We start from the raw sequence: 16,691 nt of genomic DNA, 5'->3' as shown, positions 1-16,691 counted from the left end.
AGATAATTATCCCCCCCCCATAGATCCTTTTTAGTATTTTTTTTTAAATCATTCCAGTTTTATACATTTGTTTGTTTAGAAAAACAACATATTTTCTTTTCAATGAAAGAAATTTAAATGGTTTGCAAAAGCTTTGACATAACAGTAATAAAACATTATAAAACCAAAGTGGCAAAACGCTGAGTCATTAAAGAAGATAAAGAAATCAGGTAGGCTACAGCAGGGGTGGCCAACTCCTAAGAGACTGTGATCTACTTACAGAGTTAAAAACTGGCAGTGATCTGCCCCTTTTGGGGGGTGTTCAGGTCAAAGTTGTTAAGCTTTTTCGGGGAGGAGGAAAGCCCCGTTTTTTAGGCATTCAGGTCAAATTTGTTGTTGAGCTTTTTTTAGGGAGAAGGAAATCCCTGTTTTTGGGTGGTGCAGGGCAAAAAAAATCGAGCTTTTCTTAGGGGAGCCAAAGTTGTTGAGCTTCTTCGGGGGAGCCAGTGATCTACCACAGATGTCCAGTGATCTACCGGTAGATCACAATCTACCTGTTGGACATGCCTGGGCTACAGGTATAAAATGAGAGGAGAGGAAGGGGCCTTTCCAGTTCCCAAACAGAACAAGTGGGGATGTAGAAGGCAACTGATAAACTTTCATTTACATTGCAGAAGCACTCAAATAGCCAAGGATCCAGAGATGATAATGGTGGGGCTGGTTATTCAGGTTTTCAAGTCCAGGGATTTTCTTTTTTTGGTTATGTATTCTGGCTAACGATATGTTGAATAAAAAGTAAAAGCAGCAATGTCGGCCCATAAGAGACATTCCAAATTAGGCCAATGCCTTTATTGGTCCAAACTACATACAGTCATACCTCAGGTTATGATAGCTGCGGGTTGCGTTTTTTCGCGAACGCGGCAAACCTGAAAGTGTTTACTTCTGGGTTTCACCACGTGTGCAGAAGCGCTCCACACGGTCTACGCAGGTCGCACCTGTGCAGAAGCACACTATTGCACTTCCGCACATGCACGATATCGCCACTCAGGTTGTGGACTTTTCGGGGTGCAAATGGCACCCTGGAATGGATCGTGTCCGCAACCCAAGGTACCACTGTATCACGAAACTCCTGTGAACTGTCCAATAGAGCTGTACACCAGATTCAGTGTCCAAGAAACAACGGCATGTGTGCCTTCTCCGAAATCCCATGGCAGCAGCCGATAAACAGGATAGTGTCCCATATAGACCTTGTACAGGTGAAGCAACCTTGGCAAGGGCACCTCAGCCAAAACAAGCAACCAAGAAGCGGGTTATCTTGTGTCCTCCATGCAAGAATCCAAGAAATTGGGATGGACCACGAGGGTAACCTAGTCCAACCGCCTGCAGTGCAATCTTTTGCCCAACGTGGGGCTCAAACCCACAACCCTGAGAGTTAAGAGTCTCATGTTCTACCACAGGGGCCAGCAAACTAAGGCATGGGGGCCGGATGTGCCCCCCCAGCTCGTAAATCCGGCCCATGGACCCTGCCACCCGCTCGGTCAGTCCCCACGTGCTGCAGACGCCTCGCCACGTGGGGACTGACTTCCACACCTGGCTTGGTGCTGCTGCTGGTGGCGAGCTCGGTGGCCGTGCTGGAGCAGCTGGAGGGCAAGCTGTGCACCGCCTGCCCGGCACTCCACATGCACAGCCTGCCCACTGACCTGACCTTGGACAATGGGCCACAGCGTGTGGTGCACGCTGCCTGGGAGCTCCACAGGAACAGGACGATGGAGCGGCTGCTGCTCGTCAACAACGCTGGTGAGCGGGTGGCACCGAGACACACTCCTGAGCGTGTGCAGAGTGCATTCCTCCTCCAGGTCTGGAGGCAGCTGTGGGAACAGCTTGCAATAAAGTCCGGCCCCCCACAAGGTCTAAGGGACAGTGGACCGGCCCCCTGATGAAAAAGTTTGCCAACCCCTGCTCTACTATATCTATGGATCTTAATACGCCTCTCCAACTGACTATGTGCCCTGGGCTTTGACCATCTCGGCCAGCTTCCACATTGCCTCGGGGATCCCTTCTCCAGTCAGGGCAGAGCAGCCCTGCACATGCCACCGGTGGCCTTGCAGTTTCCTCAGTCCCATTTTGTCTGCCACTTCCAGGGGGGGGCACGCTCTGGGCAAGTCTTGCTTGTTGGCTAGCAGCACCACGGGCACCTCTTGAAAGTCCTCGTCACCCAGCAGGGCTTCCAACTCGGACCTGGCCTCCTCAAAGCGAACAAAACCCACGATGTCCACCACGAATACCAGCCCGTCTGTGTTGGGCTGGTAATGCCTCCACAGCGGCCTGACCCGTTCTTGACCACACACATCCCACATGGTGAAAGAGACGTCGTTGATGGGGCTTATTGTTTCCACGTGGAAGCCAATGGTGCGAATGGTCATTGTGGCTTCATTCAGCTTCAGCTTATAGAGGAGGGTTGTTTTGCCAGCTGCATCCAGGCCCAGCAGGAGAATATGAGCCTCCGTCCCACAGAAACACTACAAAGTGCTCTGAATCCCATGGTGAAATGCTGTCCTACCTCCAGTGAGGCCTCTGTGTAGCCCAGGAAGGACTGCTTCCTGCATACATGTAGATAGCCAGGCACTGTTCCATTGGCTCAGCCCGGGGGGGCGGGGCGTGGTGTGGAACTGTCATGACTGGCTTGCTGGCAGCTGACACACTGGAAGTTTTGCAGACCGGCTCTCTGATGCAGGAAGTTTTGCCAGCTAAGAAGAGTGATTCAGCATTCTGGCTGTACAAGTCACGGAGTGAGTTTTGCTGCTGCTTGAGATGCAAACAGTTTTTAATCCATATCAACAAATCTAGTTTGCTATGGTTATCTGTATTCACCGTCTTTTTAATCCATATCAACAAATCTAGTTTGCTATGGTTAGATGTTTTTTCTTTTAATAATGTAAAAAAAAACACCACCATTGGCAGTTTTTCAACATTTGAAAAGTGAAGTTTTCTTAAGACCCACTAAGTTCTGGTTTGACTGGTTGGTATCTGCACATCTTTTATGAAGACAGGCAAAATCTGACAGATTAAAAGCATTTAGAATACCGTCTTTTCATTTTATGCAGGATACAACCCATCCCAATCTGATGGCAAACAAAGATGGTGTAGCAGGAAGAAAAAATACAGATAATTTAAAATAAATTGAAACTGTATTGTCAATTGCAGTTATATTGACTGTTCATGTTTCTACTTGAGATTCAGAAGGACTTATTCCTTTGAAAGTATGTTTACAATTGCATCCTAAGATTCTCTCTCTCTCTTTTTAAATACTGTATCTATTTTTACTGATACTTCTCCAAAGACCAACCCAATACAAAGTATCTTTTCATAACATACCAGAATAAAAGAAATACTTTAAAAATGTAATCTAAAAAGGGACAGAAGCAAGAAAGAAAAAAAGAGAAAACAAAATGAAAAAGGATTAAAAGACTCCGTCCTTCAGCTTAATATCGCATTTACTCATCGTTAACATCCAACTATCCCATTTTCTATAAGCCAATATTTTTTTCAATCTTCAAATCCAGATATTAAAAGTTCCCTCACATGGAAAAGAGAGCCCATGTGTTGCATGCAGACTAAAGAACAAGCCTGGCTTGGAAGCTTCTATAGGAATCTCTCCTTGTCGTGTGACTTTCTCTGTCCTTGCAGTATTCAATATGCTTGTGACCTGGCTCACCATGGTGTAGTTTACCCTCTGGGCCAGTATTCAGTGGGGGTACACAGAAGAAAATTCTTGTCTGATGTCTCTAAGGCTCAAGACCCACAATAGGTTCAAACCCTGATGGAACAATGAGATGCTCACACCTTATTGCTAGCAGGCTTTATGAGTTGCCTGTAGTTTTAAAAAACTGGTTCCTAGAATTCCCCTGCTAGGAATGCTAATCATCATAAGATATTTTCCTAATGCTGCATTTATTTTCCTGGCTGCTGGAAACTCTTGCTAGATCGCGTTCAGAGTCATTTACACGATATCTTAAAGACATCTTAGGTGTTCCTGTTGATCCCTCTAGACTTCATTTAATTGTGTTTCCCAGTAGGAAGCTTGCCATTTACAATTAGATCAAATGTCTAAGCAAACACTAATTGATCAGTATCCAATCTGATATTATCATGCCTTCCTGTGCTGCTCTCACAGTATCAGAAGAGATGGAACTGTCCTTTTATTTTGGCATTTTAAAGCTGTCGGTATCTGTGCTCAGCAATGATAAGAGGGTAGGAAATCTTTTTTTTCCCCCTGTCAAGGACCACATTGCTTGGAGATAATCTTTCAGAGGCCACATGCAATTGGTGGCCAGGGCAGAGCCAAATGTGAGTGGCGTTTGCAGCACTGCGGGATCGCACAGCTCACTTTCTTCTGTGACACTCTATTGCTCAATCACTTCCTCAGCCATGTGCCACCCCCATAAGGAGAATCACAACAAATGAAGCCAGGGCCATGTCACCCACAGAGTGCAGGTTGCCAATCACTGGGCCAGTTTGACACTCAGGAAATCAAGAGATGTCTGGGTGAGAGCTCCCTAGAGCAGGAGTGGGAAACCATTTTCCAGTTGGGGGGGGGGGTCTTTTTCCTTCTAGGCAACCTTGCACAGGCCATATGCCAGCAGTGGATGGGGCCAGAGTTGAAAGTAGGCAGAACAATAGATGTGAATTTTACCTTTGTACAGTAAGCTAGTTCCTTCCTTCCTTCCTTCCTTCCTTCCCTCCTCCACCATACAAACAAGGAAGCATTATCAGAACTCAAGGACACAGTCCAGCCAGGCCAAAACACTGAAAGAGAGTGCAGATCAGGGCAGGGGAAGGGGTGGTTTGGATGACCTGGAAGAGAGTACCACGGGTCAGATAGATACGTACTTCAATGGCTGCCTTTGGCCTGTGGGCCTAAGGTTCCCTGTTAAGTTCTTATTTAATGTAAGAGAAAGCTATACACTTTGTGGGCCTGGAACAAATTCATTGCTGAACAGGCTAACGCTCAGGTACATAAGAAATTGGAAGTAACCAAGAGAACAAACTAAAGGGTGGAGTCTTAGCTTCAACCCGTAACAACTGGAGAAAATGTTTGCCATTACCCATTACTACGTTCCCCATCTCTAGGGGTCTAACATTGCATGCATGCATGTTTTTCTTGGGGAAGAGAGCACCTCTCCTATCTACCAACAGAACTGTGAGCTTCCTGTGACTTAGTAAGTCTTTGCTGAAGATATCTAGCATAGCTATTAATAGTCTACAGAAAGCAGTTGCTTTTATGCTCTGCTTTCTACGCCAAGGCTAGCTAGCTTGAGTCTTAAAAACAAACATCTTTGTTTAGGCTGAATGTGTTTCCCCTGGACCTTCAAAGACTGCATGCATCAGCAGGCAACACATCTCTCTATTCCGTCTTGCTGTTTGGCTGACGCTCTACAAAGGAGCTTCGGCCTAGCAATTGGGAGATTTAAAGAGCCCTGGTCTGAAAGGCACTTTGTAGTTCATGGGCTCAGGAAGATGAAACCTACCATTTTCTTTAAGGTGTTAGTTTCCCCTGACTGTGAAAAACAACACACAGCTGGTCATGCCAGGAAAGTCTTCAGTAATACTAACAGACTGAAATTCTCAGCTGGTTTGGGAAACAGCTTCTGTTTTCCAGATAAGGCAGGTAGGTATTCTGCAGAACAGAGATAACCAACACGGTGCCCTCCACAGGTTGCTGATCCCTGATGATTGACCGTGCTGCCTGGGAGCTGTAGTCCAACAACCTTTGGAGGGCACCATGTTGGCTACCATTAGATAGCTTGTTTGCTCTGCATGTTCTGAATATGCTGGTGACTAATAGCATCATGCTGTACTATTCAAATCCTTATAAGTGCATTTGAGATCCAGGTAGATTATAATAGTGAGTGGACTAGGGCCTATGAATCACCCTCCCCCTCCCCACCAAAAAAAATATTTTCCTAAGAGTTTGCAACTAGTGGTGAGTAGGTCTGCTTTGGAGATAAACAGATGGTTGCTGAACAAAGAGGCCCAAAGCCAGTTGGGATGAGTTTCTTACCTAACAGCTGCCCCACATGTGCTCATTCTCTCACTTACCACCCACAAACACCTATCAAAATAGAACAGCCTTGTTCTTGCACATGCTGACTTCCTACTCACTGTGTGCTTTAAAACTCAATTGTCCATTATATTAATTAAAACATAGGAATAACATCTTTTACACTGATTTCCTATGTGGCATTCCTATTCTCTGGGAGAAAGCCTCATTGAACACAGCAGGACCTACAGGTACGTCCCAGTAAACATGTGCTGGATGTTTCTCACAAGCTCCCACAAAGCTGCCTTACAATGAGTTAGACCAGGGGTAGGCAACCTAAGGCCCATGGGCCACAAGCAGCCCATGGGTATCATTTAACTGGCCCATGAGCCACCCGCTCAGCGAGTCCCTGTGCGCTGTGCTACACTGGCACAGCGCAGCATGAGAACTCGCTTCTGTGGTGCCAGAAATCGCGTCTGCACATGCTCAGACGCCGGAAATCGCGGCACCACACGCTTATGGGTGTGCGCAATCCAGCCCGCGGAGGGATCTCCGGTGGAGTGAACTGGCCCAGGCGAGGTAAACCTTGCCGACCCCTGAGTTAGACCATTGGTCCATCAAGCTCAGTATTGTTTACATGCTGTCTTAAAACGACTCTCCAAGGTTTCAAACAGGAGTCTTTGCTGGCAGTGCTCAAAACTAGCCAGGTCCCAGGAGCATTTAGCATCTGCTAATCGGTCACTTACAGTTTTTAATATTCGGTTGGGAACCGCCCAGAGTGCCTGGGGAAACCCAGCCAGATGGGTGGGGCATAAATATCAAAATAATAATAATAATAATAATAATAATAATAATAATATTAAAGTCTCACCCATGAAAGCTTACTCTACAGCACTACTGATTCACTGCTATGCCAAACTCCCCCCACTCAGCCATAGACCTGCAGCTTTTCAATTTCCAAACCGATCCCATATTTGCAGCAAATCAATGCGTTTGATAATTAGCTCCATATTGGACTTTTCCACCCTGTGTTGCAACTAACAAAGCAGAATTACTGATGGCACAGAGGACAACTCCCAAGGCGGTCATATTAAGGTTTCTTCATAATATAAATTTCCAATAAGCAGTGTATCAATCTGACCAAATCACCAGCTGTGAATGAAATCTGCTCCCTGGCATGGTTCATTGTGAAAAATGTAAGCAAGACTAAGTTTATAAAACTTATTGTGGGTAAAGGCCTAACAAAAATGAAAGGCTCACTAAAGATACAATGTACCTAACGTACCATTAAATAGCAACTTAGCTATTAAATAGCAACTTAGCTATACAAATTCCCCCTTTATTGTTTGTCTTCGGTACTTAGAAAGATTAGAAATCTCTCCCGGTTCTCACCTTTTACCTCCTTGATTGGTTGCTGAAATTTGCCAGTGACCCATCTGTGTCTGGGTGCTTCCACACTAGACTTCAGTGTGCAACAACCATGTTTTGCTTAGTTATCTATCATGAGGTATCCACACAATGCCATCACCAGATCATTGTCATCCTGTATTATCTTAAGACAAATGCACAATGCGCCAATCTAACCCTGCTCAAATTTGATTGGCAGCATTACCCTCAAACTGACAAAAGCTGGCTAAGAAGGGGAACCCCTTGGCCCTAAGGCACCAATTTAGAATCAAGGCTAATAGTTTCCATTTAGCATTGGACCTGGACTCACTGCAGTGTGGGTGGCACCAAGATATTACCCTGTTGCACAATTAATTACATACAATACAAATTCTTACTGGCAACCCTGACAAGTACTCATTGATTAGCTCTAAATGCAGAGGGAGGAATTGCCAAGGTCACCCAGGAACCAATGACAACACCAGGATCTACAGCTACAATCCTATGCACACTTACCTTGGAGAAAGCTCCACTGAATACGTGATTTACTTCTGAGTAAACATGCAAAGGACTGTGTTGTAGGTCTTCCAAGCAGAGCATTGATTTGCATAACCAAACATTTAATTAATAATATTTGTTAGTTTATACCTCACCCATCTGGTTGGGTTTCCTCAGCCACTCTGGGCGGCTTCCAATAGAATATTTAAAATACGATAAAACATCAAACATAAAAAACTTCCCTAAACAGGGGCTGCCTTCAGATGTCTTCTAAAAGTCAGAGAGTTGTTTATTTCTTTGACATCTGGTGGGAGGGCGTTCCACAGGGCGGGCACCACTACTGAGAAGGCCCTCTGCCTGGTTCCCTGTAACCTCACTTCTCGCAGTGAGGGAACCGCCAGAAGGCCCTCGGAGCTCGACCTCAATGTCTGGGCAGAACGTTGGCAAATTCACTTAATTCATGCTGCTCAATAAGTTGTTGAACAAACAATGTTCCTTTCCCTAATGAAGGGCCCCGGATATAGAATTCTTAGCTGTCACTTGATCCAGTCAGCAGTTCTGTACAAGTTGCTTACTTGTAAGGGAGCAGCATAATATTTCCCCCTAGTTCTTGTATCAAACCTCTATCCTTGTAAAGCAAAGGATTTCTCCTTGCTTTTGTACCTCGCAGGCTAAACGCTCCAGAATGTTTAGTCTCAACTCTGAAGGGTAAATAGTTCAAGTCTGAAGTCAGAGCCAGACCAGTTTCCTTCCACCACTGCAAGACAGCACAGCCAACCCTGATCCATGATCCACTCTTGGACTTCCTTTGTTGAGCGCTCCTATTAACCCTTGAATAAAACTGTTCACAATATGGAAAAATTCGGCTCACACCTTTTGCTTTCCCCATATCAGCATTTGAATACTCTTCAATACAATTGTACCTTGGAAGCCGGACGCCTCGGCACTCGAACGTTTTGACTCCCAAACACTGCAAACCCGGAAGTGAGTGTTCCGGTCTGTGAATGTTCTTTTGAAATCCGAGCGTCCAGCGCAGCTTCCAATTGGCTGCAGGAGCTTCCTGCGGCCAATCGGAAACCATGCCTTGGTTTATGAATGTTTTGGAAGTCGAACAGATTTCCGGAACTGATTCTGTTCAGCTTCCAAGGTATGACTGTACTGGCAAGTGCAATGATAGCCTTTCACTCTACCCAGGACATATCCTGAGACTTTTGAAACTTCTTTTCTCACTGTTGGTGTGAGGGGAGATCTACCATTAGGCAGAGTGAGGTGGCTGCCTCAGGCGTCAGATGCCGGATGAGCAAACTGTTGGACGACTGAATTGTATGCATCTCGTGGCCTGGCCTGCATCCCCTAAGCTAGCCTGCTACCCCTAGATGCGGGGTCTCACTGTCCCAAAACCAGTGTAACTAAAGCAGGGGTGGTGAACTCTGGCCTTTGGGCCAGATTTTGTCCTCCCAGCCTCCCCATTTAGCCTGCAAAGTCATTTCCCCAAAAGCCACACCTACCTGCACCACACCTGATGCCCTATGTGACATCAGGTGAGAGGCAGGCAGTGGTGCAGGCCGATTCCTGCCGAAAGCGGGACTGAACTCTCTGCGCATCAGCTGCAAGCCAACTCCCCACCCCGCAAGCCAACTTTGACAATAGTTGATGCCATTAGGATGCCACGCGGATGTCCCTGCCCTCCTGCCTAAGTTGGCCTACAGGGTGATGGGTGATAAAAGACTGGCCCACTGGTGCAAAAATGTTCTCTACCCCTGTACTAAAACTTCAAAAAACAAAACAAAAACTATTTGAAGGAACCTGAGAGTTGACCCTACCATTAGGTAGAGTTAGGTGGTTGCCTTGGGCAACTTACTTTAAAGAACATGAGACGGTAGCAAAGTGTTAGCTGTTACTCTTGCATTTTTACTGCCTGGGAGGGGAGGAGATGTTTGTCAAGTTGCATGCCTCAGCTAACAAGCCTGGCCTTGGGTACTATCCACCGTGACTTTGGGAGGGTTGGTGCCATTTTCTGCTCCATCTCAGGTAGCAAAATGGCTTTGGCTGACCCCAGTGGTCTGGTTGCCCTGGGAGATTTCCAGGTGCCCAGTTTGAGGCTGTGCAGAGTTTAAATAATAAGCCAGCATATCCAACACAGAAAATGAAGTGCGGAAGGTTGGAAAGCCTAGGGTAGGGTGGAGTGGGGGTTGTAACCAAGAGTTATGAACATATGCCTTGCATGTAGATATGTGCCACACCAGCGTTCGAAACTCCCATTGTTCTAGGCAAGTTTTGCAAAAGGGAATTTCATTCATACGAGCTCTGGGTGCGGTACTGTGCCTAAGATTTCAGATTAAAACTGCCACTGCGAGAAGGAAATGAGAACCTTTTTCTGCCTCCCCACTTCCAGCCACTCTCTGAAGACAGCAGAAGGGACCCTCATAAGAATATTAGGGAGGCGGGCAGGCAGGGGAAGTATAGTTTTGTTTTTTGCAGTCTTCAGATGAGGACTAAACCATGTGAAAAATGAACGTAATATTTTGACTACACTTCATTTTCAGCTTTGTATTCTTGTTATAAAAAGCACACCTAGACACTCCATTGTCGTGTCCATAACCTAGGTTGAAGGTGCCATTTAGCTCCTAGCTTTCATATCTCAGTTTCTAACACTGTGCCAAATTTGACCCAAGACACCTCCACTCTTAGGCTCTTGACCAGTAGAGAAGACTTGGCTGCCCTCCATCGCAGTGCATGGTGCAAAGGCCCAGGCAGAGTAGCTCTTGAGCAGGAATGGGGGCGGGGCACAAATAATACTTTGTCACTTTCTGAAGCAGCAGCTGAGGGGGCACTATAACAAAAAGATATCCCTTCCTGTAATTCATGCACTGCCTGAAGCTACCTGCTCATAGCAGAAGCACAGTTTAGACCAGGGGTCGGCAAGCTTACCGGACGATGGACCAGTCCACGCTCCGTCTGTCAGAGGATGGGCCGGAGCATGTGCGCACAAGCACTCTTCCAGGTTGGAGGAGTGCCCGTGCGCACACGCGATTTCCGGCGCTCCTCTAACCCAGACATGCGCTGGAAATAGCGTGTGCACATGCACACGGGCGCTTCTCCATCCCGCACGTGTGCGCATACACTATTTCTGGCACACATCCGGGTGGGTCAGGGTAGCGCCCATGCACAGGCACCATCAACCCAGAAGTCAGTCCCCACGCTGCGCCAGTAAGAGCGGGCGGCAGCAGGGGTTGCTATGGGCCAGATAGACAAGCCCCATGGGCTGCTACCGGCCCATGAGCCTTAAGTTGCTGATCCCTGGTTCAGACTAGGGGCTTCCCACTTTGTAGCTGAGATGCTAGCCCTACTCAGAGCAGACCCATTGAAATTAATGGACACGACTAACTTACAGACTAGACCAGATGAAGTTAATGTACCATACCTGTAAGTTAGTCGTGTCCATTAATTTCAATGGGCCAGATTGAGAAGGCGATTGGGCCGCATCCGGCCCACGGGTCTTAGGTTGCCTACCCCTGCATTATGCTGAGAATCAGGTCCAGCAGGCACTCAAGATTTTGCTGCCCTGCTGCCGCCTCCCAGCAAGTGCACAGTGTTGCACTCAAAAGCTGGTGCTCAAGAAATATCCTTTCCCAGGTTTTCCTTGCAACTCCACCCCGTCTCCCTTGGCTCCCCACAATTCATCTGACTGGGGTGCCTCTCAAGCAATCCTGACAGCAGCTTCCCAAGAACCCGAGAGGCCACCCACCGAGCAGATGATGACTGCAACAGCAATCTGCAGGCACCTGAAGCCTATGCACAATCTGGAAGACAGAAACGCAGAACAGAACTTCTCCAGGCGGTGATTACAATGCATGCTGTTCTTTTTATTTGCAACTGCCTTCCAGCATCACTCCTAAGGCAGCCCAGATGGCTCTGATAAGAAATTTATATCCCTCTCCTTTGGGTTCTGCAACTCTTAAGGACATCCATGTGCCATGCCCAAGGAAGGAAAGTGAGAGATTTAGGGCTCCCACCGCTTCTGATGTCTGTTTCGGATCCAGCAATTTTGGCATAAGAACATAAGGAAAGTCTGCTGGATTAGACCAATGGCCCATCTAGCCCAACATCCTGTTCTCACAGTAGCCGACGAGATGAAAAAAGTGGACCGAACCTCAACATCAGAATGACTAGCCCAAAGCAAACATTATTTGTATTTCATGAGTTTAGCAACATAGTGGGGGGAAGTAGTTTGTCATGAGCAACATGGTGAGGCATAAGCCAGGTATGGCCTCGCCCATTACTGGCATGCGCTACTGACAATGCACGATAAGATTGCTTCAAACCACCACGAGGGCAAGGCTAAAGCTGCAGGACCATAATGGTGCAGATTCACCTAATGACTTGTGATGAATGGTGGGGTTTTTTATGCAAGTTCACCTGGTTAAGAATTGGAGGGGGGGCTGTAGCTCATTTTCAGAGCATCTGCTTTGCACAGAGAAGGGCTTGGGTTCAACCCCCACCCTTGCCAGGAAGGGCTAAGAGAAACTATTGTCTGAAATCCTAGAGAGCCACTGCCAGTCATTGTCGACCTGGAGTGGCAGCATGATGCTCTTCAGATGTTGTTGGGTCTCCAGCTCCTATAATTTCTGGCCATTGGCCGCACTGGCTGGGGTGAAGGGAGTTGGAAGTCCAACATCATCTGTAGGGCATCTTGTTGGCTAGCCCTGGTGTAGACAGTAGGGAGCTAGATGGACCAACTGTCTGGCTATGTATAAGGCTGCTGCTCCTATGTTCCTAAGAGTTTGATTACAATTCTGAAGACAGAAGATGAGAAAACGTTCCTTCAAAGTGTTATGAAATTTAGCCAATCTCAATCAGGCCTGACTTTCAAAAACCTGCTGTGCTGCACCATTGTGCCCTTGAAATAATTTTGGTGGCCAGAGAATTACAGGAATCAATCCCTAAACACAGACACTTTTTTTGGGGGGGGGCAAACCTTAGGGGAGGTCTGTGCAAGTATGTGCAGAAACTGGCCAATGAGCAAAAGAAAGCATTTACATGTCTTGCTCCGCCCACCTTTGCCTCTGACCCCACCCACCACTGAAACATGGCCCTTGAAAGATTTTCCAGAAGGGAATGTGGCCCTTGGCTCCCCAACGTTTTAAATGGCAATTTCATATAAACAAAAACATTAAACTATCAGCCAAGGAGGCAGGATCAGCAATTAAAACTAAGGGGGGGGGGACATTATCCGCCACATACGACGAGAACCTGCTGAAATAATGCAGTATTTGACAACCAGCAAAAAAACAGCACAGGAGCCAACTGTACTTTGTGGAGCAAGGTGTTCCATAATATAGGTGGAGACACCAAGGCGGCTCACTCTCTCGTCTCATTCAAATACATCCTCATCCTAGGTGAGAAAAGGAGAAGGACCTCTCTTTCTGATCTTAGGGAGCAGGCAGGATGATCCAAGGTGTCCTGAACTGAAGCTATTTAGGTCTTTGATAAAAGACAGTCACCAAAACTTTGTGCCCAGAAGCAAACTGGTAATCAGTGCAGATGTTGGTGGAATGTGATAAGTGTGCATACCCAACAACATCATTGTGGTTGCATTTTGGACCAGCTGAAGCTTCCTAAGGTTTTCAAAATTAGCACCATCTTAGAGCATGTTGGAATAACCCAGCTATGGCTTCCTTGTCTTGTTACCCAGGAGACTGTTGCTTGCTTTAGGTAACCAGGCAAATAGCTGTTAGTCCTACCTAGAGATGTAAAATTTCCGGAAATTTTGAAGCTCGGAAGTTTTTTCCTGGGTTTTTTTTTCCAGAAAAAAATGGAAGTTTTCGAGAAAAAAATTTAAAAGCTACATTAGCACTTCTTTTTCCTTTTCCAGATTGAAAGTCATTCTGTTACTTTAGAAACATAAAATATAACTATGGACAATTTTAATGGGCATAAACTTATCACAACCAGCATATTAAAATATAGTGTATCCAAACAATTATTACAAACAGAATTTACTTTTAAAATAATATTTATTTGTATTTGTAACAAATGGAGCAACAATCTCCTGACCTGTTTACTACTTTTATGTGGAACAAAAAAACTCCACAAAACAATTTTTAAAAATCCAGAAGTAACAATTATTCATATTTCCTCTCCACAGTATTTTTTTTAAAAAAACATTCTCATAAAAAGAACTGAAGAAGGAAGTGGGACTAAGTTTCAATGAATGGGCATGAAATTTAATCAGAATCGTTTTCTGAGCAGTAAGTATATACTTTCAGGCCCTTTTTGTTGCTCTATATTTTCTTCCAGTGCTTTGAGGTCTAGTGAAGAGGAGCAGAACCAATGCATACCACATGCATGCAAAAACAAAACTGAAACATTTTTCTTTTCTGGTGACAACAGCACTTCCTAAAGGAAGAAATGTATCTTGTTCTTGCATTGGAGAGTTCAGTTTGTAACCTAGGACTTGCTTGTCCTCACAGAAATTAGAATATTCTGATACCATACATATTTTTTTAGAAATGATTTATAAAATATTTGAACCCCTTATCTTAAAATATTTTATTCATCATGTTAAAATAAAACATCCCATAATCTATTTTCAATTTTTTCAATTTTTCGGGAAAAAAACAAAAAAGGCTTCAGGAAAAAAACGGGGGGAAACAGGTTTTTTCTGAATTTTTCCAGTTCTTTTCTAGTCCTTCACATCTCTAGTCCTACCAATAGCTGTACATTTGGAGCATCACAAACAGCACTCTTGGAAGCCAATTTTTCAAAAACATTTCCACAAATCGAGATACACTAAATCTCAACTTCATATTACTAAAGGGGAAGTTGATGACAACAGAGGTTTGAATAAATTTCCTAAGGGGAATGCACATCAGAGACAGAATTAGATCTCAAAACTTCCCACTTCCTTGTCTTATGCTACGATCACACTTCGGATCACACGACCACAGTTTGATTTGTTTGTAGTTTTCCTCAAGTACAGTACATACCTCATTTAGCAATGGATAACAAAGCACACTGGTGAGACTCTGAACGGCAACAATGGCCTGATCTTTAAGGTTGCTAAGCAAAAATCTGAAGATTAGGGGACATTATGGTGTTGGGTGGCTTGCCATATGGTGCCATAATAATTCAAAATGCGAGGCATTAATTGTGTTTAGAGCAAAGATGAATATGGATCATTATATTAATCCTTCAAAACAAAAGGACATCCATTACAGAAATGGACTAGGCAGCAGTCGAGCGCAGACCATTTCAAGACGCTCCCACAGAGCTAAGCATTAGGGTATGAATCTATGCTCCTACATGGCAGGACCAGTTCAGCAAAGCATCTCCAAATCATCTGTGAAATCCCAAAAAGTGGACAACATTACATCACTTAGGCTAGGAAGTATTTGTGAACCAGCCCTAGATGTGTGAATTAGCTCCTAGAACTACCCTCTGCCCCCCAGCAAAATTAATTCATCATCATCATCATCATCTTTAATTTGTATACCGTCTTTCTATCTTACAATACTCAAGGCGGTTTACAAGCTGAGGAAACAAAAAATATACATCTTATAACAATCTAATGCAATACAAAAATGTGATAACAAAACATAACTTTAAAATAGGTAACCTATATCAAAATAGTATCATTCAACAATCATTAGAATAGTATTAAATAATAATAACAACATATAAAAGTTAAACAGAAATCCACTCAGCAGTTATAATAAATAATTTTCTAAACTATAATCAATAAAACAACGGCAAGCCACAATACATAAAATAATACAATACAAATTGAGAAGCAGAGGCTAGAGGGTGGGGCAAGGCAGGTGGAAAGAGGCCTTGCCTGATGGAGTCTCTCCCCTCACAGTTCTCCCTTCAGAAACAGCTCCCTTATGAGGACTCCTAGGGCCAGAGGATGGGGCAAGGCAGGTGGAAAGAAGAAGAGTTTGGATTTGATATACTGCTTTATCACTACCCGAAGGAGTCTCAAAGCGGCTAACATTCTCCTTTCCCTTCCTCCCCCACAACAAACACTCTGTGAGGTGAGTGAGGCTGAGAGACTTCAAAGAAGTGTGACTAGCCCAAGGTCACCCAGCAGCTGCATGTGGAGGAGCGGAGACACGAACCCGGTTCCCCAGATTACGAGTCTACCACTCCTAACCACTACACCACACTGGCTCTCCACTCCTAACCAATACACCACACAGAGGCTAATTGATTAGCAATGTGCATTTCAAGAGATGGAAGAAGCTACAGCAGATCCAAACAGATGGGGTCCCCTCCCTTGAAATGTTGCTTACAATTTAGGATTGGCTTTTCAAGTTGCTTTGCAGTGTTAAACAGATCTCCTTACACACACCTAGGGTACAGTACTTCCAAAGGAGGCATTTATTGTGGAATTGCCATGGTGAGGTGGTGGTGGAGGGGGGTTCACTAGACTTTCGGTTCTTTGAATGCTTTGAAGGTTGCATCACAGGGTTCCAAGTCTCCATTACCTGTAAATATGGAGTGGGGAACACACTGGTTGGCGCTGATGGGAGTTATAGCCCAAAACTTCTACAGAATACCAGTTTAGAGAAGGCTGCTTTATTAATATCACTGACCATCAAATCACGAAAGGATGAGAGAAGTCACCTCTCCAGTCAGAAGCACCACCATATCTTCAGGCCTCAACGTCACCAAGACCAATTTATCAAACCAGCAACATAAAATTGTGAATCTGCAACGCGCCAGTTCAAGATACAAGTGAAGCGCTGCATGTCTGAAAGCTCACCCGGTGCAAAAACACCCTGCA

The 16,691-nt window shown here is 45.2% G+C and overlaps 1 protein-coding gene across 1 annotated transcript; it reads right to left on the bottom strand.

Moving 5' to 3' along the window:
- Positions 1-1,517: 1,517 nt before the first annotated feature.
- Positions 1,518-2,655, bottom strand: LOC117049239 (ADP-ribosylation factor 6-like). Its single transcript, XM_033153979.1, has 3 exons — positions 2,650-2,655; positions 2,001-2,498; positions 1,518-1,847 (listed from the first exon to the last, which is right to left on the bottom strand). The coding sequence occupies exons 1-3, from the start codon at positions 2,653-2,655 to the stop codon at positions 1,518-1,520; spliced, it is 834 nt and encodes a 277-aa protein (XP_033009870.1).
- Positions 2,656-16,691: the final 14,036 nt, after the last annotated feature.

This window comes from Lacerta agilis, chromosome 6 (genome assembly GCF_009819535.1).
Source record: "Lacerta agilis isolate rLacAgi1 chromosome 6, rLacAgi1.pri, whole genome shotgun sequence".
Taxonomy (NCBI): domain Eukaryota; kingdom Metazoa; phylum Chordata; class Lepidosauria; order Squamata; family Lacertidae; genus Lacerta; species Lacerta agilis.
Note: the sequence above shows the minus strand (reverse complement) of the source record. Positions and strands in the feature narration are given on the sequence as shown.